The 24,368-nt window shown below is 42.9% G+C and overlaps 1 protein-coding gene across 1 annotated transcript in view; it reads left to right on the top strand.

Moving 5' to 3' along the window:
* The first annotated feature begins 1,538 nt into the window (after positions 1–1,538).
* SLC35B4 (solute carrier family 35 member B4) overlaps positions 1,539–24,368 on the top strand; it is a 37,877-nt gene continuing 15,047 nt past the window's right edge. Inside the window, exons 1-2 of the mRNA XM_052638781.1 lie at positions 1,539–1,694; positions 20,353–20,466. Coding sequence (XP_052494741.1) covers positions 1,618–1,694; positions 20,353–20,466 — 191 coding nt within the window. The 5' untranslated portion in view covers positions 1,539–1,617. The remainder of the gene's footprint in view (positions 1,695–20,352; positions 20,467–24,368) is intronic.

The raw sequence follows: 24,368 nt of genomic DNA, 5'->3' as shown, positions 1-24,368 counted from the left end.
CTGGGATGTGGGATACCTAAAACAGAAGGGCAACACATGTGGGGAACCAGAGTCGTAGAGTAGAGTGTAGTCTGGTCAGGGTACAAGGGGGGATTGCTTGGACTCAGTTTTTTATGGTCTGTAAAATTGAGGGAGTTGAGTGATAGCCCCTTCCAGTGCTGATATAATGTACTGTTGTATGTTAGCTGCTCAGTCATGTCCGATTCCTTGCAATCCATGGACTGCAGCCCACCAGGCTCCTCTGTCCATGGAATTCTCCAGGCAAATACTGGTTGCTTCAATTGTGTCCAATTCTTGGTGACCCCTTGGACAGTAGCCCCCAGGCTCCTTTGTCCATGGGGATTCTCCAGGCAAGAATACTGGAGTGGTTTGTCATGCCTTCTTCCAGGGGATCTTCCCAACCCAGGGACTGAACCTAGGTCTCCTGAATTGATGGCGGATTCTTTATCATCTAAGTCACCAGGAAAGCAAGATGGGCATTACTGTTCCTATCTTTACCTATAATAAGAAACAGGTTGCCTTCAGTTCAGTTCAGTTCAGTTCAGTCGCTCAGTCGTGTCCGACTCTGACCCCATGAATCACAGCACGCCAGGCCTCCCTGTCCATCACCAATTCCCGGAGTTCACTCAGACTCACGTCCATTGAGTTGGTGATGCCATCCAGCCATCTCATCCTCTGTCATCCCCTTCTCCTCCTGCCCCCAATCCCTCCCAGCATCAGAGTCTTTTCCAATGAGTCAACTCTTCGCATGAGGTGGCCAAAGTACTGGAGTTTCAGCTTTAGCATCATTCCTTCCGAAGAAATCCCAGGGCTGATCTCCTTCAGAATGGACTGGTTGGATCTCCTTGCAGGTCAGGTTGCCTTAGCCGAGCTGATTAGTGGCTAAGCCAAGACTGAGTACTAGAACTTCCTGAGTCCAAGTTCAGTTCAGTCGCTCAGTCGTGTCCGACTCTTCGCGACCCCATGGACCGCAGCACGCCAGGCCTGCCTTCCATCACCGGCTCCCTGAGTCCTAAGTTCTTCTCAAAAGGTAGAGAAGCAAGTTCAGAAAATTTGCACTTTCTCCCAATTCAGGAGAATTGTCAGATCCTAGAACACTTCTAATTCTCAGTCAATAATAGGTGTGTTGTTCTAGTGCCCTCAGCTATGAGTTTGCCCTGAAAATGATGGACGAATCCCTTTCGTAGCCTTTGGATGTCTCACGGGAAACAACATTGACAGCGTTGGAACTTCACTTCCCAGCAAGCCTCGCGGCTCGCTACGGCGCGAGGCATGACGGGCACCTCACCTCTCTCTCTGACTGAGCTGCCCAGCAGAAGCGGAATACGTAGCCGCCTGACGTACGGGCGCGCGGCATTCTGGGAAGTGTAGTCTAGAACGGACTCGGACGCCCCCTCGTATGAATGGGGCTCCGGTTGACGGCGAACTACAGCTCCTTGACCGGCAGCGTTGGTGGCAGCCGCTGAGAAAAGGGAGACCGTCACGCACCCGGGAGAGCGGCGCTCCAGGACGGTGGTGATGTTCAGTGCCGCGGCGAGGCGGTAGCCGGGCTTTCAGGGGTAGTGGTCTAGTTGGGCGCTTCCTCTGCGCTCTCGCTCCCCTTCCCCTGTCTTGGCAATGCGCCCGGCCTTCGCGGTGGGCCTGGTTTTCGCAGGCTGCTGCAGTAATGTGATCTTCCTAGAACTCCTGGCCCGGTGAGTGACCCCCGTCGGTCGCACAAAAGAAGCGGGAGGAGGGGAGACCCCGAACGCCGCAGCTCGGCTTCCCCCCGCCCCGTCTTGTTGCCGTTCCTTTCTCACCCCGAGGCGCGCGCGGGCCGGGATGGAACCGCCTCCGCCCTGGTCTGCTCTGGACTATGCCCCGTCAGCTCTCCTGCCCAACAGTTTCTCAGCATCCCTCGAGGGGAACCCTCTGGGTGTTTGCTGTCGTCACCCGCCCGTTTCATACCCTGGAGGATTGAAGCCTGTAGAGTTTCCCACCCCCCAAGGTCGAAGGGAACTCGTGGCAGAAGCCAAGATTCCCCCCAGCTCTTCTTGATCCTGCTAATGCCTCTTGTATGACTTGAGCAAAGCTTGGACTTAAAAAGCAGTCTGACTTGGTTTACACTGCAAAGAAAGTTTCAGTTGTATTAAAGTAGGCTGCAAAACATTTGTTTTATTGGCCTTAGGGATGGTTATGATACTTCGCCCAGCATACCTCTTGGGGATGTAGTAGAACGAATTCTTAAGCAGAAAGTTGTCTAATTGACCGGAGATAGACTTTCCAGCATTAAGATACTATTGAATAAATTAGGAAGCTTGCAATTTGAGGCGTAAAACTTTATAAATTAAGAATGGTTATGACACTTTCCCAAAGGACACTAGGGTAGCTGTATTGAGATGGCACACAAACAGTATTAAGTAACAATGTGCAAAGGTCATTGAGCAGAAACAGTTACAGAAAAGGCGACAGGTGGACTGGAAAAGCTCAAGACTGAAAATCTCATGAGTTTCAGCCTTTGGCTCTGTCATTCCCCTGGCTGTGTGACGTTTTCAAGTTATTTAGCCTCCATGGGCTTCCTTTTTCCACCTATAAAATAATATCTGCGCTGTTTAACACCTTGTTTTAAAATCTGCACAATTATCTCCATTGCCCATCAGAACAATCTTATTTACAAGATAGGTCAATAATTATATTCTCTGTTTTACTGAAAGTGAAACACGTCCCAAGAAATTAGGTTCTCTTTTATCACTTGTAAGTGGCGGAACCAGAACTGGAACCCAAGAATCTAAACTCCTAGTCCAGCATCTTTTTCAGCCTTCCTGTTATTTTTAAACTGGAGTAGCCCATAATTTTGGTCACCCAATTCCTTGCGTGGTGCCTATTAGACTTGTATTTTATTTTCATGACACTATTGATCGGTTAAGTTATTTTGAAGCAACCAGTTTACTTAAGGGAATTCTGTGGGGTTAATTTTTGCAATTACAGAGCTTGAAATTTTATTATGCAAAAAGTGTTGATAAAGATCTGTCATTTGTCATTCTTGGGAGTAAGTGGTGAGGGGTATGAAAATAAAAGGAAAAGATGCATCCAGCTGTCAGCTGGTACACTTCAAAGGAAGGTCACTTTGGAAATTGGTTTAAAAATATAAAAATGTGATGAAATCAGGTCAGCCATGGAAATGAAGGTCAGAGAATAATAGTGTGTTTATGTTGAATATGCCATTAAATTAAATCTTGCCAAAGGCTGTATGACATCAGAATATGCTAGCAACTGAGAGCCTTTTTTTTGTTTTAACCAGTTGTGAGCCCCTAGCTAAATTACTTAGTCCTTCTGAGTCTGTCCTCTGAGCTGTGAAAGGGTGGTGATAGCTCTGCCAGCCTTACAGGGTTTTGAAGAAGTAAATGAAATTTACGTGCAAAGCCTGAAGCTCATATTCGGTTTGTTCCCCTTTTAACAACATTTATTTCAGTATTTGTATACCCATTTTATTGGGCTTCCCAGGTGGCTCAGTGGTAAAGTATCCGCTTGCAGTGCAGAAGATCAGAGTTCAGTCCCTTGGTCAGGAAGAAGCCCTGGAGGAGGGCATGGCAACCTACTCCAGTATTCTTGCCTGGAGAATCCCATGGACAGAGGAGCCTGGTGGGCTACAGCCCATGGGGTTGCAAAGAGTTGGACATGACTTAGTGATAAACAACAACTCTGTTTTATTAACTGTTCCTGAAAAGTTGTGGGTAAATATAACTGTACAGAATGTTTTTCTGCATTATTCATCTGAATGTTTGCATACAGTGGTAAGGGGTACATTTGCTAATTTAATGAGTGGTACCCCAGACTGAATAGCAGTTTTTTCCTAATTTGCTTGGGCAACTCCAACTTAATCATGTTTCAGATTGAGAAAATAAGAACTTGTTGGACTAGATAGTCTTCACGGTTCTTTGTAGATTTGGCTTCCCATAATTTGTATTTCTTATCTTGGGACATCATGCTGCTGCTGCTGCTGCTAAGTTGCTTCAGTCGTGTCCGACTCTGTGTGACCCTATAGATGGCAGTCCACCAGGCTCCCCCATCCCTGGGATTCTCCAGGCAAGAACACTGGAGTGGGTGGCCATATCCATCTCCAATGCAGGAAATTGAAAAGTGAAAGTGAAGTCACTCAGTTGTGTCGACTCTTTGTGACCGCATGGACTGCAGCCTACCAGGCTCCTCCGTCCATGGGATTTTCCAGGCAAGAGTACTGGAGTGGGCTGCCATTGCCTTCTCCGTAGTGGAATGCTAGTAAAATTTTGTAGAGCAGGCACTGTGCTTCTTCTATGGTTTTCTTGGAATCATTAGGTATGGAACACCAAGTATGAATGGGAATACTAAAGCGACTTGTAAAGTGAGCATTTTTAACCGTTCTCTTCCAAATTCGAAAACAAATGTAGGTTTTTCTTTCTGATTTCATACCTATGATTGAGACCTATAATAAAATACAAAGCACCCATACAGTGTATAGGGCAAGCATAAAGTATTGAATGAGTGCCTTGATCTTCCTTCTGAGAGAGTTCACCTTCTACTTGGGAATCAAGATACACATCAGTTCCCTATCTAGGCGAAGTGTCTCAGGAAAACAATCTGAAACATTTTCTTTTTGGCATTTTATTTTTTAATCAAGTGCCTAATGTTAAATAAGGACATTTTCTAAAAGTAAAACTTTGGATTCTTGCCAAAGAGAATTCAAACAGAAATGATTTGCAGTTAGTGATTATAATTCCTGAGGAATAAAGTTCAAGAAAACAAGTGATTTAGGGGAAAAAGATCTAAGTTTGTACTCTGATGTTTTCAAAAGAATTATTCAAGTTAAATTGTTCCATTGGTAGCTATACAGCATTGTGTTCTTAAAAAGTTCGGTAAATTGATTTCTTAAAAATTGAATTATGGGGGCACATTAGGGAGATATGAAAATCCTATAGAAATAGAGGCAAAGTAGATTAGATTGTCAAGGGGAGGGGGAAATGGGGACCGATTCCTAATGGGTATGGGATTTCTTTTGGAATGTCCTAAAATTAAATAATGGAAATGACTGCACAATTCTAAATATACTAAAAGTCACTGAATTTAAAAAAAAAAAAGGGACCTCCTTGGCGGTGCAGTGGTTAAGACTCAGCACTTCCAGTGCCGGGGCACGAGTTAATCCCTGGTGGGGGAACTAAGATCCCACATGCCACGTGGCAAAAAAGAAAAAAAAATAATAACAATGATAATAAATAGAATAATAATAAAATGCAAACACCATTTATTTGCCAGGTAGCCCTGAGAGACTTACCTAACTCAGTATCATATGGCCCTCGGTGTCTTTAGCAATGAAATTGGCATAATATTACGTACTATGGAGACAGGTATTGTTATAAAAGAACACCCATGAAGCCATCATAATCAAGGTAGTAAACATATCCATCACCTCCAAAATTTTCTTGTGTTCTATTTTGTGATAAGAACACTGAACATAAGATGTACCCTCTTAACAAATTCCAAAGTGTACAATATGGAATTGTTAACCATAGGTACTACAATGCACAGCTATCTTTTGAACTTATTCGCTTTGTATAACTGAAAACTTATACCCATTAAACAACAGGTCCTCATTTTCCCTTCCCCTTTGACCTTGGCAGTCTCCATTCTATTGTCTGCTTCTGTTAGTTTGATTTTAGATGCTTCATGTAAGAGGAGTCATGCAGTATTTCCCCTTTTGTGACTGACTTCATTTAGCATGTCTGCCACATTGTTGCAAATGATATCATTTCCTCCTTTTTTAAGGTTGAATAATATTGTATGTTTATACCACATTTTCTGTATCTATTCACCTGTCCACTGGAGAAGGACATGGCAACCCACTCCAGTGTTCTTGCCTGGAGAATCCCAGGGATGGGGGAGCCTGGTGGGCTGCCGTCTGTGGGGTCGCACAGAGTCAGACACGACTGAAGCGACTTAGCAGCAGTAGCATTGACCGTCCATGGACATTTCAGTTGTTTCTGTATCATCACTAGGTATTGCAAATAGTGCTGCAGTGAATATGGGGGTACAGCTATGCTTTCAAGATCTTGATTTCAATCATTTATTTTTAACATTTTTTAAAAATTGAAATATAGTTGCTTTCTAATGTGCCAATCTCTGCTATACAGCAAAGTGACTCAGTTATACACATACATACATTTTTGTGGGAGTGGGGGAGTGCTTCCCTTGTAGCTCAGTAGGTTAAGAATCTTAACCTATCTGTAATGCAGAAGACCTGGGTTTGATTCCTGGGTTGGAAAGATCCCCTGGAGAAGGAAATGGCTACCCACTCCAGTATTCTTGCCTGGAGAATCCCATGGACAGAGGAGCCTGGCGGGCTACAGTCCATGGGGTTGCAAGTGTCGGACACCACTTAGCGACTAAGCCACCAACCACCACCACAGACATGTTTTTAAATATTCTTTTCCATTATGGTGTATCCCAGGAGACTGGATATAGTTCCCTGTGCTATACAGTTCAGTTCAGTTCAGTCGCTTAGTCGTGTCTGACTCTTTGCGACCCTATGAATCGCAGCATGCCAGGCCTCCCTGTCCATCACCAACTCCCGGAGTTCACTCACACTCACGTCCATCGAGTCAGTGATGCCATCCAGCCATCTCATCCTCTGTCATCCCCTTCTCCTCCTGCCCCCAATCCCTCCCAGCATCAGAGTCTTTTCCAATGAGTCAACTCTTCGCATGAGGTGGCCAAAGTACTGGAGTTTCAGCTTTAGCATCATTCCCTCCAAAGAAATCCCAGGGTTGATCTCTTTCAGAATGGACTGGTTGGATCTCCTTGCAGTCCAAGGGACTCTCAACAGTCTTCTCCAACACCACAGTTCAAAAGCATCAATTCTTCAGCACTCAGCTTTCTTCACAGTCCAACTCTCACATCCATACATGACCACAGGAAAAACCATAGTCTTGATTAGACGGACCTTAGTCGGCAAAGTAATGTCTCTGCTTTTGAATATGCTATCTAGGTTGGTCATAACTTTTCTTCCAAGGAGTAAGCGTCTTTTAATTTCATGGCTGCAGTCACCATCTGCAGTGATTTTGGAGCCCCCCAAAATAAAATCTGACACTGTTTCCACTATTTCCCCATCTATTTCCCATGAAGTGATGGGACCAGATGCCATGATCTTCGTTTTCTGAATGTTGAGCTTTAAGCCAACTTTTTCACTCTCCTCTTTCACTTTCATCAAGAGGATTTTTAGTTCCTCTTCACTTTCTGCCATAAGGGTGGTGTCATCTGCATATCTGAGGTTATTGATATTTCTCCCGGCAATCTTGATTCCAGCTTGTGTTTCTTCCAGTTCAGCGTTTCTCATGATGTACTCTGCATAGAAGTTAAATAAGCAGGGTGACAATATACAGCCTTGACGTACTCCTTTTCCTATTTGGAGCCAGTCTGTTGTTCCATGTCCAGTTCTAACTGTTGTTTCCTGGCCTGCATACAGATTTCTCAAGAGGCAGGTCAGGTGGTCTGGTATTCCCATCTCTTTCAGAACTTTCCACAGTTTATTGTGATCCACACAGTCAAAGGCTTTGGCATAGTCAATAAAGCAGAAATAGGACCTTGTTATTTATCCATTCTATGTATAATAGTTTGCATCTGCTAACCCCGAACTCCCTAGTCCATCCCTCTCCTCCCCTCCCCCTTAGCAATCACAAATCTGATCTCTATGTCTGTGATTCTATTTCTGTTTTATAGATGGATTCATTTCTGCCATTTTTAGATTCCATGTATAAATGATGTCATGTGGTCTTTTTCTTTCTGACTTCACTTAGCATGATATTCTCTAGCTGCATCCATGTTGCTGCAGATGGCATTATTTTGTTTTTTTTTATGGCCGAATAATGTTCCATTGTATGTATGTACTATATCTGTATGTACTATATGTACTATATAAATGTGCTATCTTTATCCATTCATCTGTTGATGGACATTTAAGTTGTATCCATGTCTTAGCAATTGTGAATAGTGCTGCTTTGAACATTGGCGTATGTGTATCTTTTTGAATTAGAGTTATCTCTGGATGTATGCGCAGGAATGGGTTTGCTGGAACATAAGGTAAGTCTGTTTAGTTTTCTGAGGAACCTCCATACTGTTTTGCATAGTGGCTGCACCAACTTATATTCCCACCAACAGTATAGGAGAGTTCCCTTTTCTCCATACCCTCTTCAGCATTTGTTGTTTGTAGTCAGACGGGTCATTCTGACTGGTGTAAGGTGGTACCTCATTGTAGTTTTGATTTGCGTTTCTCTAATACAGTGATGTTGAATATCTTTTCATGGGCCATCTGTATGTCTTCTTTGGAGAACTGTCTATTACGGTCTTATGATTGGGTTGTGTTTTTTTGTTGTTGGGTTGTATGAGCTGTTTGTATGTTTTGGAGATTAAGCCCTTGTATGGCGCATCATTTGCAAATAATGCTCTGGCTTTCATTCTATAGATTTTTTTTTTTTTTTTTTTTTACGGTTTCCTTTGACTTCCCTGGTGGCTCAGGGAGACCCGAGTTCAAGCCCTGGGTTGGGAAGATTCCCTGGAGAAGGAAATGGCAATCCGCTCCAGTACTATTGCCTGGAAAATCCCATGGACAGAGGAGCCTGGTAGGCTACAGTCTATGGGGTCGCAAAGAGTCAGACACGACTGAGTGACTTCACTTGCTCTGCCAAAGCTTGTAGGGTCACATTTGTTTATTTTTGTTTCTGTTGCCTTGGGATATTGACCTAAGAAAACATTGGTATGATTTATGTCAGAAAATGTTTTGCCTATGTTCTCTTCTAAGAGTTTTATAGTATCATGTCTTATGTTTAAGACTTTAAGACATTTTGAGTTTATTTTTGTGCGTGGTATGAGGTTATGGTCTAACTTCATTGATTTATATGCAGCTGTTCAACTTTCCCAGTACCACTTGAGGAAGAGACTGTCTTTTTCCCATTTTATATTCTTGTCTCCCTTGTCAAAGATTAATTGACTGTAGGTGTGTGGGTTTATTTCTGGGTTCTCTGTTCTGTTCCATTGATCTATACATACGTTTTTGTACCAATACCACACTGTTTTGATTACTCTGTGTGTGTGTTAGTCACTCAGTTGTGTCTGACTCTTTGTGACCCCACGGACTGTAGCCCGCCAGGCTCCTCTGTCTGTGGAATTCTCTAGGCAAGAATACTGGAGTGGCTTGTCATGCCCTCCTGCAGGGTTTGATTACTGTAGATTTTTATTAACAGTATTGTCTGAAGTCTGGAAGAGTTATGTCTCCTGCCCCCCCACCCCCTTAGGATTGCTTTGGCAATTCTGGGGCTTTCATGGTTCCATATACATTTTGGGGTTATTTCTTCTAGTTCTGTGAAAAATATCATGGGTAGTTTTATAGGGTTCACATTAAATCTGTAGATTGCTTTGGATAGTATTGCCATTTTTTTGTGTTAGTCGCTCAGTCGTGCCCAACTCTTTGCGACCCCATGGACTGCAGTCCACCAAGTATTGCCATTTTAACAATATTAATTCTTCCAAATCAAGAGCATGGGATATTCTCCCATTTCTTTGAATCCTATTTGATTTCCTTTATTAGTGTTTTGTAGTTCTCGGCATTTAAGTCTTTTACCTCCTTGGTCAGGTTTATTTCTATTTTTTTGTTTTGTTTCCTAGTGTGATTTTTTTAAAGGTTTTTTTTTTTTTCCCCCTACATTCTCTTTCTGTTATTTCATTGTTTGTATAAAGAAATGCAACTGATTTCTGAATGTTAATCTTGTATCCTGCACTTTGCTGAATTCATTTAATTAGATCTAGTAGCTTTTGTGTGGAGACCTTAGAGTTTTGTATATATAGTTTCATGTCATCTACATATAGTGACAATTTTATCTTTCCTTTTGATTTGGATACTTTTAATTTCTTGTCTGATTGCTGTGGCTAGTACTTCCAATACAGTGTTAAATAAAAGTGGTGAGAGTGGGCATCCTTGTCTTATTCCAGATTTTAGCAAGAAAGCTTTCTTGCTAAAAGTATTATATTGAGTGCTGCTGCTGCTAAGTCACATCAGTTGTGTCTGGCTTTGTGTGATACCACAGATGGCGGCCCACCAGTCTCCTCTGTCCCTGGGATTCTCCAGACAAGAACACTGGAGTGGGTTGCCATTTCCTTCTCCAATGAATGAAAGTGAAAAGTGAAAGTGAAGTCGCTCCGACTCTTAACAATCCCATGGACTGCAGCCTATCAGGCTCCTCTGTCCATGGGATTTTCCAGGCCAGAGTACTGGAGTGTGTCGCCAGTGCCTTCTCTGTTTATATTGAGAATTAAAATGGCTATGTGTTTGTCATAAATGACTTCTGTTATGTTGAGATATGTTCCCTGTATAACCACTTTGGCAAGAGTTTTTCTTTTTTTAATCACAAATGGATGTTGAGTTTTGTCAAATGCCTTTTCTGCATCTATTGAGATGATCATGTGGTTTTTTACTTTTCTTTTGTTAATGTGTATTACACTGATTTTGCATATATTGAACCATCCTTATGAATTTGGGGTGAATCCCACTTGGTCATGGTGTATGATCTTTTCTGTGTGTTGTTGGATTTGATTTGCTTATAGTTTGTTGAGGGTTTTTGTATCTATATTCCTCAGAGATATTGGCCTGTAATTTTATTTTTTGGCGGTATCTTTGTCTGATTTTGACATCAGGGTGATGGTGGCTTTGTAAAATGTCTTTGGGAGTGTTCCCTCCTCTTCAAGAAGAATCAGTATAAGTTCTTCTTTGTGTGTTTGGTAGAATACGCCTGTGAAGCTGTCTGGTCCTGAAATTTTGTTTATAGGGTGTTTTGCTTGTTTTTGTTTTTTTTCGTTGCAGATTCTATTTCACTTCTAGTGACTGGTCTCTTCAAATTATTTCTTCTTGATTCAGTTTTGGTGGGCTGTATGTTTGTAGAAAGTTGTCTGTTTCTTCTGGGTTGTTAACTGTGTTGGCATGTAATTGTTTATAGTATTCTGTTAAGGTTTTTATGTATTTCTGTGTTATCAGTTGAGATTTCTCCCTTTTCATTTCTTACTTGGTCTCTCCTCTCTTTTCTTCTTGGTGATACTGGCCAGAGGTTTGTCAGTTTTGTTCACCCTTTCAAAGAACCAGCTCTTGGTTTTATTGATTTATTTTTTCTGCTGCCCTTTTAATTTCTATTTTATTTATTCCCTCACTAATCTTCAATGGTGGCTCAGATGGCAAAGACTCTGCCTGCAATGGGGAGACTTGGGTTCAGTGCCTGGGTTGGGAAGATCCCCTGAGGAAGGGAATGGCTTCTAATGCCAGTAGAATTTCTTGGAGAATTCCATAGACAGAGAAGCCTGGCAGGCTACTGTCCATGGGGTCTCAAAGAGTCAGACACAACTGAGCAACTTTCACACACAATCTTTATTATTTCCTTCCTTCTTCTGACTTTAGATTTTGTTTGTTCTTCTTTTTCTAATTGTTTTAGGTGGTAGGTTATTATTTCAGATTTTTCTAATATTTTGAGGAAGGCCTGTATCACTGTGAATGTCCCTCTAAGAACTGCTTTTACTACATCTTGTAGACTTTTGTATGGTTGTATTTTCGTTGTCATTTGTTTCAAGGTATTTTTTAATTTTCTTTTTGATTTCCTCATTGACCCATTGGTTTTTTGTATGTTGTTTAGTCCCCATATAATCTTTTTTTTTTTTCCCTCATTTCTTTTCCTGTATTTGATCTATAGTTTCATGCTGTTGTGGTCAGAGAAGATGCTTGAAGTAATTTTTTTTTTTTCTAACAAAATTCTTTATTTCACTAGAAAATAGCTTTATTGATGAATTCACCAGGAATTTTCAACACAAGATTTAATATCTTAATATCCACCAAGGCCTGGGCTCTGGGGTTTACTCTGCCTCTCCCAGTCCTTAAAGGGGTTTAGAGAGAGATGTCATTAGCAGCGATCAAGTAAAGTGGTTGGAGGTCCTCCTTTCCCAGGCATTGGACAAGCTGCTCAATTCTTGTCCAGAGTAGGAAAGAGCCAGTATTTCAGAGTAGTCTGAGAATTTGACATTGCATTTTAATCTCTCATAACAGTTTCAGTTTATCAACAGTATTGGTCCAAACTTATTTGCTTCTGATCTAAGTGTTTTTCATTTTGCAATTTATTTTTGGTGTCTATGTAATTTTAATAAATAACCTCACTCCTTGTGAAAAAATCAATTAACCCTGTGCCAAGAAATATATCTCAAACCTGAATAATCTCATCTTGCTCTTGGAAAGAGGAAGTGGGGTTTCCTGCTCTTTTTCTCCTCAAGAGATGAACAAATCTACCCCTTGGAAGTCTAGAATGTTACTTCTGGCCTTGGAATCTGCAGTTTTTGATGAGCTAATTCGAATTACCTCGGGAGAGCAGCTGGCAATACTAAGTGGGCAGCCTTCTTTGGAAATTTTTTCCTAAAACCAGCTGTAGAGAATGGTCCATGCTTGTGTACAACTTGTGCTGTTCCATCTCACAAGCCAGGCTCAGAGGAGGCACTGGAGTTCTCAGGAGCAAGAGCAGTAGCAGTGGTCCCACAAGGCAGGACCTCAATAACTTGAGGCTTGTCAATGATCCGGGCTGTCTGGTTTCCCTTTTCAACAATGCTGACAATCTGAGCTTGACGACCCTCCCCATACTTCGAAGATTTGATTTCTGAACAAAAGTGAGCTGCCTGTTCTCTTGGCAGACAAATCAGTAGCCCTCCAGAAGTTTCTGCTGAGGTTCCTTGCAGGAAACCAGAGCACCTTGTGGCCTGGCTGATGGCAGCCATCTTGGCAATGATGGGCAGATTACAAATGACAAAGGACACTTCATTTCTGTTCTTTTACAGGGTTCTGAGAGTGACCTAGAATGCCAAAGCCTGTGATATCTGTGGCTTCGTGGGCATTAAAACGTGGGCATTAGTCCGGCAGCAGTTCTATTGAGGGTAGCCATGTTGAACATAGCTTCCTGATGGCCCAGCTCTACCTCTTCTCTGGAGAACACCATCTTTATCTTATTCCATCCTTCAGGATTATCCAGCCATTGGTGGGCATTGACAGGCAACTTGGGTTCCTAAGGGTTTAGTTAACACAAGCACATCCCCAACAGCCCCGCTGTCAGGCAAGACGAATTCATTTGGTTGACATACCACAGTGGCAACCCCACCGATGATACCACCATTTGCCCACCGGTCACTGCAGTCCCTCCTTCCTCGGCAGCATCCCGAAAGCCTTTGATCATGGGTGGTGTGATCCTTCCTCAGGCGTATGCTGAGGCGTCTGGCTGGCGCTGAGTAGCATCAGCGTGTTGTCACAGTCAGTAATGCGCACGGCATAGTGGTCACTCAGCACGTTGGTGCATGTGATGGGCCCCATCACTGTAGGGATCTCCCACCAAGGGGTAAAAGAGGTCGGTGGTCTGCACCAGGGACAGGCCCCCTGTGCCTCAGGGGTATGATGCCGGAGTCCATCCCAGTGCTGAGGATGGGGAAGGGCGGGCTGGGTCCCGCCCTCACTGGGCAGATCGGCCTCCCACCAGGCTCCGGCCCATAGCGGGTCGCACTTCTGGTCGCATCAGTCCCGCCCGGGGTTTGAGCAGTGTCTCCTGGGGGACCTTGAAGGCTCAGCCCTTCCTGCCGAAGCCAGTGAGCTGCCAGCTCTGGCTGCTACCCAACACCTGGGGCTCGAAGGGCCGGTAGTTCGAGAAGCCCCGGCCTAGAGACAAGCCCGCCTGCCCTGAGGAGCCTTCTTCCCGGCAGCCACCGCCACCAGAGCCTCTCGCCAGCACCTGTCGCTGCGGCTTCCACCACCATGCCTGCCCTGCAGGGAGAGGAAGAAGAAGATGGAGGAGGAGAGGTCCCTTTTACTCTCCACTCCAGTTAGCAAGGCGTAACGGATATTACCGCAGTGTCTCTCTGGCACAACTCGCGCAGCCCAGCTGCCGCCACAGCACACGCTCCGGGGCCTCCTTCTATGCTCTAAAATTTGCTGAGGTTAGTTTGTGCCCTAGTGTGTGGTCAATCCTAGAGAGTGTTGCAGGTGCACTTGAAAAGAATGTGTTTTCTTTTTTGGGGAAGAAGGCGGTTCTAATGTCCTGAAAAACGTCAATTCTTTTGTATTATTTAGGATCTCTGTTGCCTGATTGATTTTCTGTCTAGAAGATCTGTCCATTGATGTGAGTGAGAACTTAAAGTCTCCTACTATTGTATGCCCATCAATTTCCGCTTTTATGGCGGTGTTTGTTGCATGCATTTGAGTGCCCCTCTATTAGGTGCATATGTGTGGATGGGTGTAATTACTTTTCTTCTATTGATCCTTTTATCATTATATAGTGTTCCTCTTTATCTTTGTTTATAGCCTTTGCTTTAAGGTCTATTTTGTCTGATATGAGTATTGCAACTCCTTTCTTGTCATTTCCATTTGTGTGAAATACGTTTTTTCCATCCCCTCACTTTCCGTCTATGTGTGTCCTTTGCCCTAAGGTGGGTCTCATACTGCAGGCAGCATATTCTAGGCTCTTGTGTTTTAATCCAGTCTGCCACTTTGTTCTTTTGATTGGAGCGTTCAGTTCACTGACATTTAAGGTAGTTATTGATACATGTGTATTTATTGTCATTTTAAACTTTGTTTTCCAGTCGATTCTTCTGTTTCTTTTTGGGGTTTGATATATTTTATGCTTGTGTTCTCTTCTTTTTGGTTTTTGTGAATCTATGTTTTTGATTTGTGGTAGCCCACCTTTTTATCCCTATTGTGTTAACCGCTTCTAAAGCTTTAGATTACTTTAGACTATAGGCTCAAACACATTTTTTTTTAATCTGTATTTTTTTTACTGTCCTTCCCCACATTTTCTGATTTTTGGTGTCTTTTTTTGCTTTTACATGTTTATCTTTCTCATTTATCTTGTTCTTTGTGTTGATCATCACTTTCACAAGTAGGTTTGTTGTTGGTTTTTTTTTTAATCTGTGTACTGGCCAATTTAAATGAATTCCTTTCCAATTGTGATTTCCTCCTTTTTCTTGCTTTTTTTCTGTTTGGAGAAGCCCTTTCAATATTTCTTTGGGGATTGTTTTTAAAGTTGCTGTATTTGTTTAGTTTTTGCTTGTCTGAGAAATTCTTTATTTCTTCTAAATGATGATCTTACTGGGTAATCTAAGCTCCAGATTTTTCCCTTTCAAGACTTTGAATGTGTTTTGCCGTTCCCTTCTGACCTTCAGTGTTTCTGTGGAGAAATCAGCTCATAGCCTTATGGGGGGGGGGGGGGGTCCCTTATAATTAACTCATTTTAAAAAGTGCTTTTATTTATTTATTTTTGGCTTTGCTGGGTCTTTGTTGCTGTTCGGGCTCTCTCTAGTTGCAGCGAGCAGGGGCTTCTCTCTAGCGGCGGTGCACAGGCTTCTCATTGTGGTGTCTTCTCTTGTTGCAGAGCGCAGGCCCTCAAGTGCAGGCTTCAGTAGTTGCGACCCTCAGGCTCTAGAGCACAGACTCGGTAGTTGTGGTACGTGGGCTTAATTGCTCTGCATCATGTGTGGGATCTTCCTGGATCAGTTGTTTATCACTGAGCCGCCAGGGAAGCCCTGTAGTTGACTGTTTTTCTTTCCATTTAGAAATCTCTCTTTAGCTTTAGTCATTTTTATTAAAATATGCCTTGGTATAGGTCTGTTTGGGTTTATCTTGTTTGGAACTCTCTGTGCTTCCTGTATCTAGATATCTGTTTCCTTCTTTAGGTTTGGAAAGTTTTCAGCAATAATTTCTCCAAATACATTTTCAATCCCCATTTCTCTTCTTCTTCTAGAATACCTATTATATGTAGATTGGCATGCTTTATATTATCTCACAAGTCTTTTATATTGCTTTCATTCTTTTTTTTTTTCCCCATTTGGCTTCCTGTCTGCTGTTTTGATTGGGTAATTTCCATTATTCTGTCTTTCAGTTCACTTATTCTTTCTTCTGCGTTATTCACTCTGCTGTCCATTCCCTTTAGGTCTACTTTTGTCTTGGCAATAAATTTCTAAATTTTTATTGCCTCTTTATGTTTCTAGTAATTTGCATTTCTGTCAATAGCCTTTGTTAATTTCTTCAGTATTTTCATTACCTCCTTTTTGAACTTGGTGTCTTTTAGACTGAAGAGATCTATGTCATTGTTTGTTCCTTCAGGGGAATCTTCTTGGTCTTTTAATTGGGAGTGTTTCCTCTGCTTCTCCATTTTGCTTATATCCCTCTCACTCTGTGAGTTTTGAAAAAACAACTATCTACTGTAGTCTTGGAAGGCTATTTACATGTGGGAGCATCCCCGCATAGCTTGTGTGAGTTTAATATTTTTTGGCATGAGGGCTGTTTTGGGTTTGGATGGTGTCTCTTTCCTCGGGACTCCTAGAGTTCAAGTAGCCTGTGCCATGCCTCCTGAAAGTGTACTCAGAGAAAGAAGCTCCTATGGTGGGCCCACCACCTCCTCACAGCACCCCCCAACAATGGCCTTGCTTCTCTGGTGGGCCCAGGCATCTTCCGATACTCCCTTGCCTGTGGCACACCACATCCTAGCCAGCCTCCTCAGGCTGTCTGCACGCAGCCAACCCCAGTCCTCTCCCCAGAGTCTGAGCTCTGAAACCCGAGCCTCAGTACCCAAGCCCTCACCCACCCCAGTAGAGGAGCATCTCAGTCTGGGGAGAGCTGGGCAGCACTGACTGTCTGTGTGGGTCTTTCTCTTCTTTGCCCTTCACAGATGGGTTGCTGTGCTCTCCTCCAGGACTCCGAAGCTCCCCCTCTGTCCTGGCTGATCTCCCTACTAGAGAGGGCCTTTCCCAGGGGCAGGAACCTTTCCTCCTTCACAGCCCCCTTTTAGGGGGTCAGGTTCCCATCTCGATTCCTTTCTCTTTTCCTTTTTTTTGTCCCACCCAGTTACATGGAGATTTCCTTGCCCTTTTGAAAGTCTGAGGTCTTCTGCCAGTGTTCAGTAGGTGTTCCATGAGAATCGTTTCACACGTAGATGTATTTTTGATGTGTTTGTGGGAGAAAGTGAGCTCCACGTCCTACTCCTCTGCCATCTTGATCCAATCCGTTATGATGCCCTTTAAAACATCCTGTGAAGAATATACTTTTAAAGGGAATCTTTTTTTTTTTTTTTGAAGTAGTTCCTTTTTAACTTTCATACAATCCTAATATTCTAGGTCATATTTGCTTCAGTTGCTTGAGTGAAGGCCAGACTCAGTGCCCAGAGACTGGAGGCATGAAGATGAACAGGACACCCTTTAACCATCCAGGAAGAAGGATCAGGGCACTGGGTTCTTTCTCCCTCTTACTCCATCCATGCTTGGCAGGGATCATGTCTCATTCAGTTGGCAGCTCCCTCACAGCCAGCACTTTACTGCACATGCAGAATGTTCCCAATAATTATTCATTAGTTGAATTGGCCTAAGCCAATTGGCCTAAGCCATTGGTAAAGAGGAAATGGAAGGGAAATCAAGAAGTATCATGAGCCCTCCTTGGACCGAGTCCTGTGATTGTTGATTTCTCATTGAATCCTCACTATGGCTTTAAAAATACGAAACTTCTATTTTACAGGTGAGAAGACTTGGTCAATATAAATGTCTTTAAAAGAGCTACTGTACTTAGGTTGGAGGCATCCTAGCATTCTGCTCTTTGCCTTTTCCCTCTGTTAAGTGCGTTTCAGGGACTGGCTTATTTACTCAAGGAGATAGGCACTAGTACTGTTCCCATTTTAAAGATAAGGAAACTAAACTTAGGGTAATTAACTTCCGCCGTCATCAGGTAAGTGGCAGAGCTGGGCCCTGCATGTCACTGTGTGCTTCTAAGCCATAGGGTTACAAAGAGTCAGATATGACTGTAGCAACTTGGCATGCACGAGTTCTGTGGAGCGCACGGACTCTCAGCCCCATGGTGGCCCTTAAGACTTGTGCATCTTATACACACACACACTCCTACGCCTCCCAGACCTACCCTAGTGGTTCTCAGCTCTGGGTGCACATTAGGATCTAGTGGGAAGCTTTCAAAAGTACAGATTCCAGGGCTTCCCCAGAGGGGAAGGTGAGGCTTCCCCGGCTTACAGGTTTTTAAAGAGCAGCCTAGCCTGAGTCCCTTGTGGCCCAGCTGGTAAAGAATCTGCCTGCAATGTAGGAGATCCCGGTTGGATTCCTGGGTCTGGAAGATCTACTGAAGAAGGGATAGGGGCTACCCACTCCAGTATTCTTGGGCTTCCTTTGCGGCTCAGCTGGTGAAGAATCTGCCTGCAATGCAGGAGACCTGGGTTAGGAAGATCCCCTGGAGAAAGGAAAGGTTACCCACTCCAGTATTGTGGCCTGGAGAATTCCATGGACTGTATAGTTCATGGGGTCACAAAGAGTCGGACATGACTGAGCAACTTTCACTGGCATTTCAGCCGGAGTTGAAGAGCACTGTGCTAAAGCTAAAGTTCCCTCTCCTGTCACTTATATTTAGGCTCATAGTCTTGATTAGTTCCTTGAATGAGGGAAATGACTTACATGATTATGTATGAATTCCTGCAGTGTTTCGCCCTGTCCCTCAAACATAAGGAGTGCCGAAAGGGATCGTTGAATACAGAGCAGTAGTTTTCAAGGAACCTTCATAAGCAGTAGAGCCTAGAGAGGAGCAACAGTTCTGCTTCAGATGGAAAGCACAGCTCCATACAGGAATGGCTTATGCTTGGCATTGTTCATTTTTATTTAGTGAATTTAAGAATGAGATCCTTGGGATTGCTATTTTAATATTAATATCACCAATAGGGGCTTCCCTGGTGGCTTAGCAGTAAAGAATCCACCTGCAATACAGTAGGTGCAGGAGATGTGGGTTCAATCCCTGTGTCAGGAAGATCCCCTGGAGGAGGGCATGGCAACCCACTCCAGTATTCTTGCCTGGAGAATCCCATGGACAGAGGAGCCTGGTGGGCTACCGTCCATAGGGGGTCAGGGAGTAGGAGACGATTGAACAACTGAGCACACACACACCACCAATAGAGAATGGAGTTGTTAATAAAGAACATTATTTTAATATACGATAATTGTTAAATCCCTCTAATCACTAGGCTTGAGTAAATGTCTTTGGTTAAGATGTGGATACAGAATTGGGAGGCTCTGTTTCATAATATGGGAATAATGGTAACGTGAGGACTGTGGAGGACTCAGGAAAACAAAGACAGCTGCTCATTTTGTCCTTCCAGTGATGGGGCAGCACTACACGATGCTAAATGAAGCTGAAAACAAACCACACATATTAAGAAACTAACTTTCACAAAGTGCCTCAAGTGGGACGTCAGAGAATTTTTCTACCTTGTAGATTTGTTCCTAAGCGTCACTGTGGAAGATTGCCCAACCCTTACATAGATGACTGAAGGGGTTCTGGTGAAGTCCAGGGATGTACGCTGAGTGCCTTGTACATTTATGTTAAGGATGGTGGAGACTGGCAGACTATAACAGTGCTCCTCGGTCTTGTCTTCATCATTGCCCCTCCCCCAATGCCCACAAAAGACCCTTCCCCCTAGTCATCCCTCTGCAGATACACTATAGATGGACTTACATGCTGTATGTTTATCCTGTGCTTTATACTTAGAAAAAGAGTAAGATTCCACATCCCTCTCCCCACAACCAGTTGTGGCCCGCGTCGGGTCTCTGTCTAAGATAGTGTTCTTGTGGTCAACACTAGGCAGGAGTCTTTGATTGACAGCAGTCTTGGAGATTCCTGGTCGGGAGGATATGTAAACATTACAGGTCAAAGTGAAAGTGTCTCAGTCATGTCACTTTGTGACCCCATGGACTATACAGTCCATGGAATTCTCAGTCATGGAGTGAGTAGCCTTTCCTTTCTCCAGGAGATCTTCCCGACCCAGGGATTGAACCCAGGTCTCCTGCATTACAGGTGGACTCTTCCAGCTGAGCCACAAGGGAAGCTAAAACATTACAGAAGACCTGAGCATATTTCTGTCCCTGGACTTTGTGTCCAAGCTGACAAGGATCTGGACTAAAGCCCTCTTGGTTAAGTGAGGATCCCAATGAGAACCTATGACCAACTTCCTACAGTTCCCTGGGAAAGTTGTATCATAGTTCTGGGAATGAGCATTATCAGAGTGGTTCTTCCCCGTGTCCTGCTACACCCTTGAAGAGTGAAGGAAGAAAGCTGACGTTCTTCTCTGTGGGTCTGCTGCTGTGTGTGTGAGATCCATGGGATATGAAAACTCAGATAAAGACGGACAGTGGGTAATAGAAAGCCATCTTCCCTGTTATTCTGAACTACCAGTAAAACAAGTGTTAATGCCCTTTAGCTCAGTTTTCTGTGCTTTTTTTTTTTTTTTCTTTCTGTTATCCACTCCACAGGAAACATCCAGGATGTGGGAACATTGTGACATTTGCACAGTTTTTATTTATCGCTGTGGAAGGCTTCCTCTTTGAGGCTGATTTGGGAAGGAAGCATCCGGCTATCCCAATAAGGTATGGCACGTTGAAGTCTTCTTTTAGCCCCTTTATAAAACTTAACAGCTGTTCTTCTCATAACCATATAAAAGGAATGTGAGGCATCCTTTTATAAGATTTATATCAAAGATATCAGTAGAATAATTCATTTTCTGAATTTAATATGTGCAGGGAGCCTATTTTTAGAATACAGTTCCTGCCACAACACTTAAAATAACTCATTTGTGTGTGTGTGTGTGTCTGTGTATCTTCTGTGTCTGGCATATGGTCAGTTAAAGGCCTAGTGTGGTAACCAGTTTTTAAGTACTTATGTGTGTTATCCTCATGATGGCAAATATGGTAAGAGTGGTATTGTTACTTTTTAAAAAACTAATGGCTTTTGGAGATAGAGGTGATAGTTACATAACCCAAACTTTTTGGTCAACATAATACTAAATACCACTGAATAGTTCACTGTAAAATGGTTGGGTTTTCTGTTATGTGAATTTCACCGCAATCGAAACAAAATGAATGGCAAGCTAAGGTAAGATTCTTATTTCCAGACGTCCCTCCATGAGTCTAAATTTGTGTAATTATACTCATGGGGCCAGATACAAACAGGGCAGATCTTATAATAAACACTGTATTGAAAAACAGCGTTCTTGCTGTGAGATACTTGAAATCAAAGCGTATTTATTTTTTTTTTAATTTGATTTTTATTTTATGTTGGGGTGGCGTTGATTAACAATGTATTTGTTTCAGGTGTACAGCAAAGTGATTCAGCCATGCATATACATTATATCTGTTCTTTTTCAGATTCTTTTCCTGTACAGGCTATTACAGAATATTGAGTAGAGTTCCCTGTGCTATACATTAGTTCCTGTTGTTCAATTAAATTAAAAAGATACATGCACACAAAAACAAACTGTAATCCATCCAGTTGTGAGTATTTAGTAGGATAAATACCCCCATCCCCCAGTGTCTTTAGTATCTGTATAAAACTTTCTCCTCCCAAGACCAGCATTTACATCACAGTAGGTGCCCCAACCTTTTTTTTTATTCCTCGGGTCCTTCTTCTCCTCCTCCCTCCACTATTTCTGTTTACTCTGGCAGCCAGTAGCATAGCTCAAGAACATTTTCACTCTCCCCATAACTTTTATACTAGTAGCCTAGCAGGCTGACCTCCTGCCCATCACCTGTTCATCCCTCCATGTCAGCTTCCTACCATTGTATCATAGTACCCACTCTCACAAACGCTCAGGGTTCACCACTGGACTCAGGGTGAAGCCCAAACTCCCTAACCTGCCTTTGGAGGCTCCCCCGAACTTGCCCTAACAACCATGCTCCCATGTGTGCAGTTTTTGCTGGCTATTTTATTTTCTATCGGTGAAGGCATAATCAAAATCTTGCTCATGTCATTCATCCCCACAAGCAATTTCTAGGCAGTGCAATATGTAGGCAGTGAGGTGGAATAGTTGGAATTAATTGTCCTGAAAGAACTTGATGAACTCTATCTCCAAATGGCATCTTTTCAAGACAGGACAAGGAAAATTGGACAAAAAAGCTTGTGAAATCACTAACAGTTTATTATTCAGAAGCTGTGAAATTGCTCTTAGCAGTAACTTTGCATGTGTGTATTACTGGGTTCTGCGTTCATTGTAAAGCTCTTCAAACTTCCCAGACTGGATTAATGTTGCCCTGGCATGGCTGCCTATGAGGGCAGAGAGCCCTCTACCTCACCAGGAACACAAAACTGGTTCTTGTTAGGGAAGGTAACTTGAGACTCAGTTACATTCTCCAGATGTGCAAAGGGGTAAAAGGATGGGATTCTGTGCTCAAAGACTTCCGACACTTCTGAAGAATATGGAACCACTTGTTCATGTTTGCCCTGAATTCTTTAGCTCTACTTTGGGTTAGTCGTAAAGTTCATTCAGGTTTTTCTGTAACATCTTGCAAAAAAAATCCAAACAAACTTTTTGGCCAACCCAACTTCAAATACAAACAAAGCTAGTGGAGGTGATGGAATTCCAGTTGAGCTCTTTCAAATCCTAAAAGATGATGTTGTGAAAGTGCTGCAGTCAGTATGCCAGCAAATTTGGAAAACTCAGCAGTGGCCACAGGACTGGAAAAGGTCAGTTTTCATTCCAATCCCAAAGAAAGGCAATGCCAAAGAATGCTCAAACAAACACACTTGCACTCATCTCACATGCTAGCAAACTAATACTCAAAATTCTCCAAGCGAGGTTTCAACAGTCCATGAACCAAGAACATCTAGATGTTCAGGCTGGGTTTAGAAAAGGCAGAGGAACCAGAGATCAAATTGCCAACATTCATTGGATCACAGAAAAGGCAAGAGAGTTCCAGGAAAACATCTATTTCTGCTTTATTGATACGCCAAAGCCTTTGACTGTGTGGATTGCAACAAACTGTGGAAAATTCTTAAAGAGATGGGAATACCAGACCACCTTACCTGCCTCCTGAGAAATCTGTATGCAGGTCAAAAAGCAACAGTTAAAACCAGACATGGAACAACAGACTGGTTCCAATTTGGGAAAGGAGTACGTGAAGACTGTATATTGTCACCCTGCTTATTAAACTTATATGCGGAGTACATCATGCAGAATGCCAGGGTGGATGAAACACAAGCTGGAATCAAGATTGCTGGAAGAAATATCAATAACCTCAGATATGCTGATGACACCAACCTTAGGGCAGAAAGCGAAGAAAAACTAAAGAGCCTCTTGATGAAAGTGAAAGAGGAGAGTGAAAAAGTTGGCTTAAAACCCAGCATTCAAAAAATTAGGATCATGGCATCCGGTCCCATCACTTCATGGCAAATAGATGGGGAAACAGTGACAGACCTTATTTTCTTGGACTCCAAAATCACTGTGGATGGTGACTACAGCCATAAAATTAAAAGATGCTTGCTCCTTGGAAGAAAATCTATGACCAACCTAGACAGCATATTGAAAAGTGGAGACATTACTTTGCCAAGAAAGGTCCATCTAGTCAAAGCTATGGTTTTTCCAGTGGTCATGTATGGATGTGAGAGTTGGACTATAAAGAAAACTAAGCCCTGAAGAACTGATGCTTTTGAATTTTGGTGTTGGAGAAGACTCTTGAGAGTCCCTCGGACTGCAAGGAGATCCAACCAGTCAATCCCAAAGGAAATGAGTCCTGAATATTCATTGGAAGGACTGATGCTGAAGCTGAAACTCCCAATACTTTTGCCACCTGATGTGAAGAGCTGACTCATTTGAAAAGACCCTGATGCTGGGAAAGATTGAAGGCAGGAGAAGGGGACGACAGAGGATGAGATGGTTGGATGGCATCACCAACTCGATGGACATGAGTTTGAGCAATCTCTGGGAGTTGGTGATAGACAGGGAAGCCTGGCGTGCTGAAGTTCTTGGGGTTGCAAAGAGTCAGACACAACTGAGTGACCGAATTGATACTTCAAATACAATTTTTCTCATTTTGAATATATTAGGCTGAATCGTATGAAATTGCTGATGTTTAGCATACCAAAAGAGAAAAGCATTTTAAATGGCTTAAGCTGATTTATATGAAAGTCTTCTTAAATATTTTCTAGCTCAAAATGGGGGCATACAAATATAAAACTTTTTCATTTGTATTTATCCCTTTATCTAAGTGATTAGAGTTCCTAAATTTTTTAAAAGTTGTTTTTTATCATTATGCTGCTGCTGCTACATTGCTTTAGTCGTGTCTGACTCTGTGTGACCCCAGAGACGGCAGCCCACAGGCTCCCTGTCCCTGGGATTCTCCAGGCAAGAACACTGGAGTGGGTTGCCAATTCCTTCTCCAATGCATGAAAGTGAAAAGTGAAAATGAAGTCGCTCAGTCGTGTCCAGCTGTTCACAACCCCATGGACTGCAGCCTACCAGGTTCCCCCGTCCATGGGATTTCCCAGGCAAGAGTAC

The sequence above is a fragment of the Budorcas taxicolor genome, chromosome 4, assembly GCF_023091745.1.
Source record: "Budorcas taxicolor isolate Tak-1 chromosome 4, Takin1.1, whole genome shotgun sequence".
In the NCBI taxonomy this organism is placed as follows: domain Eukaryota; kingdom Metazoa; phylum Chordata; class Mammalia; order Artiodactyla; family Bovidae; genus Budorcas; species Budorcas taxicolor.
The sequence above is the reverse complement of the archived record's forward strand: the minus strand, read 5'-3'. Positions and strand labels throughout refer to the sequence as shown.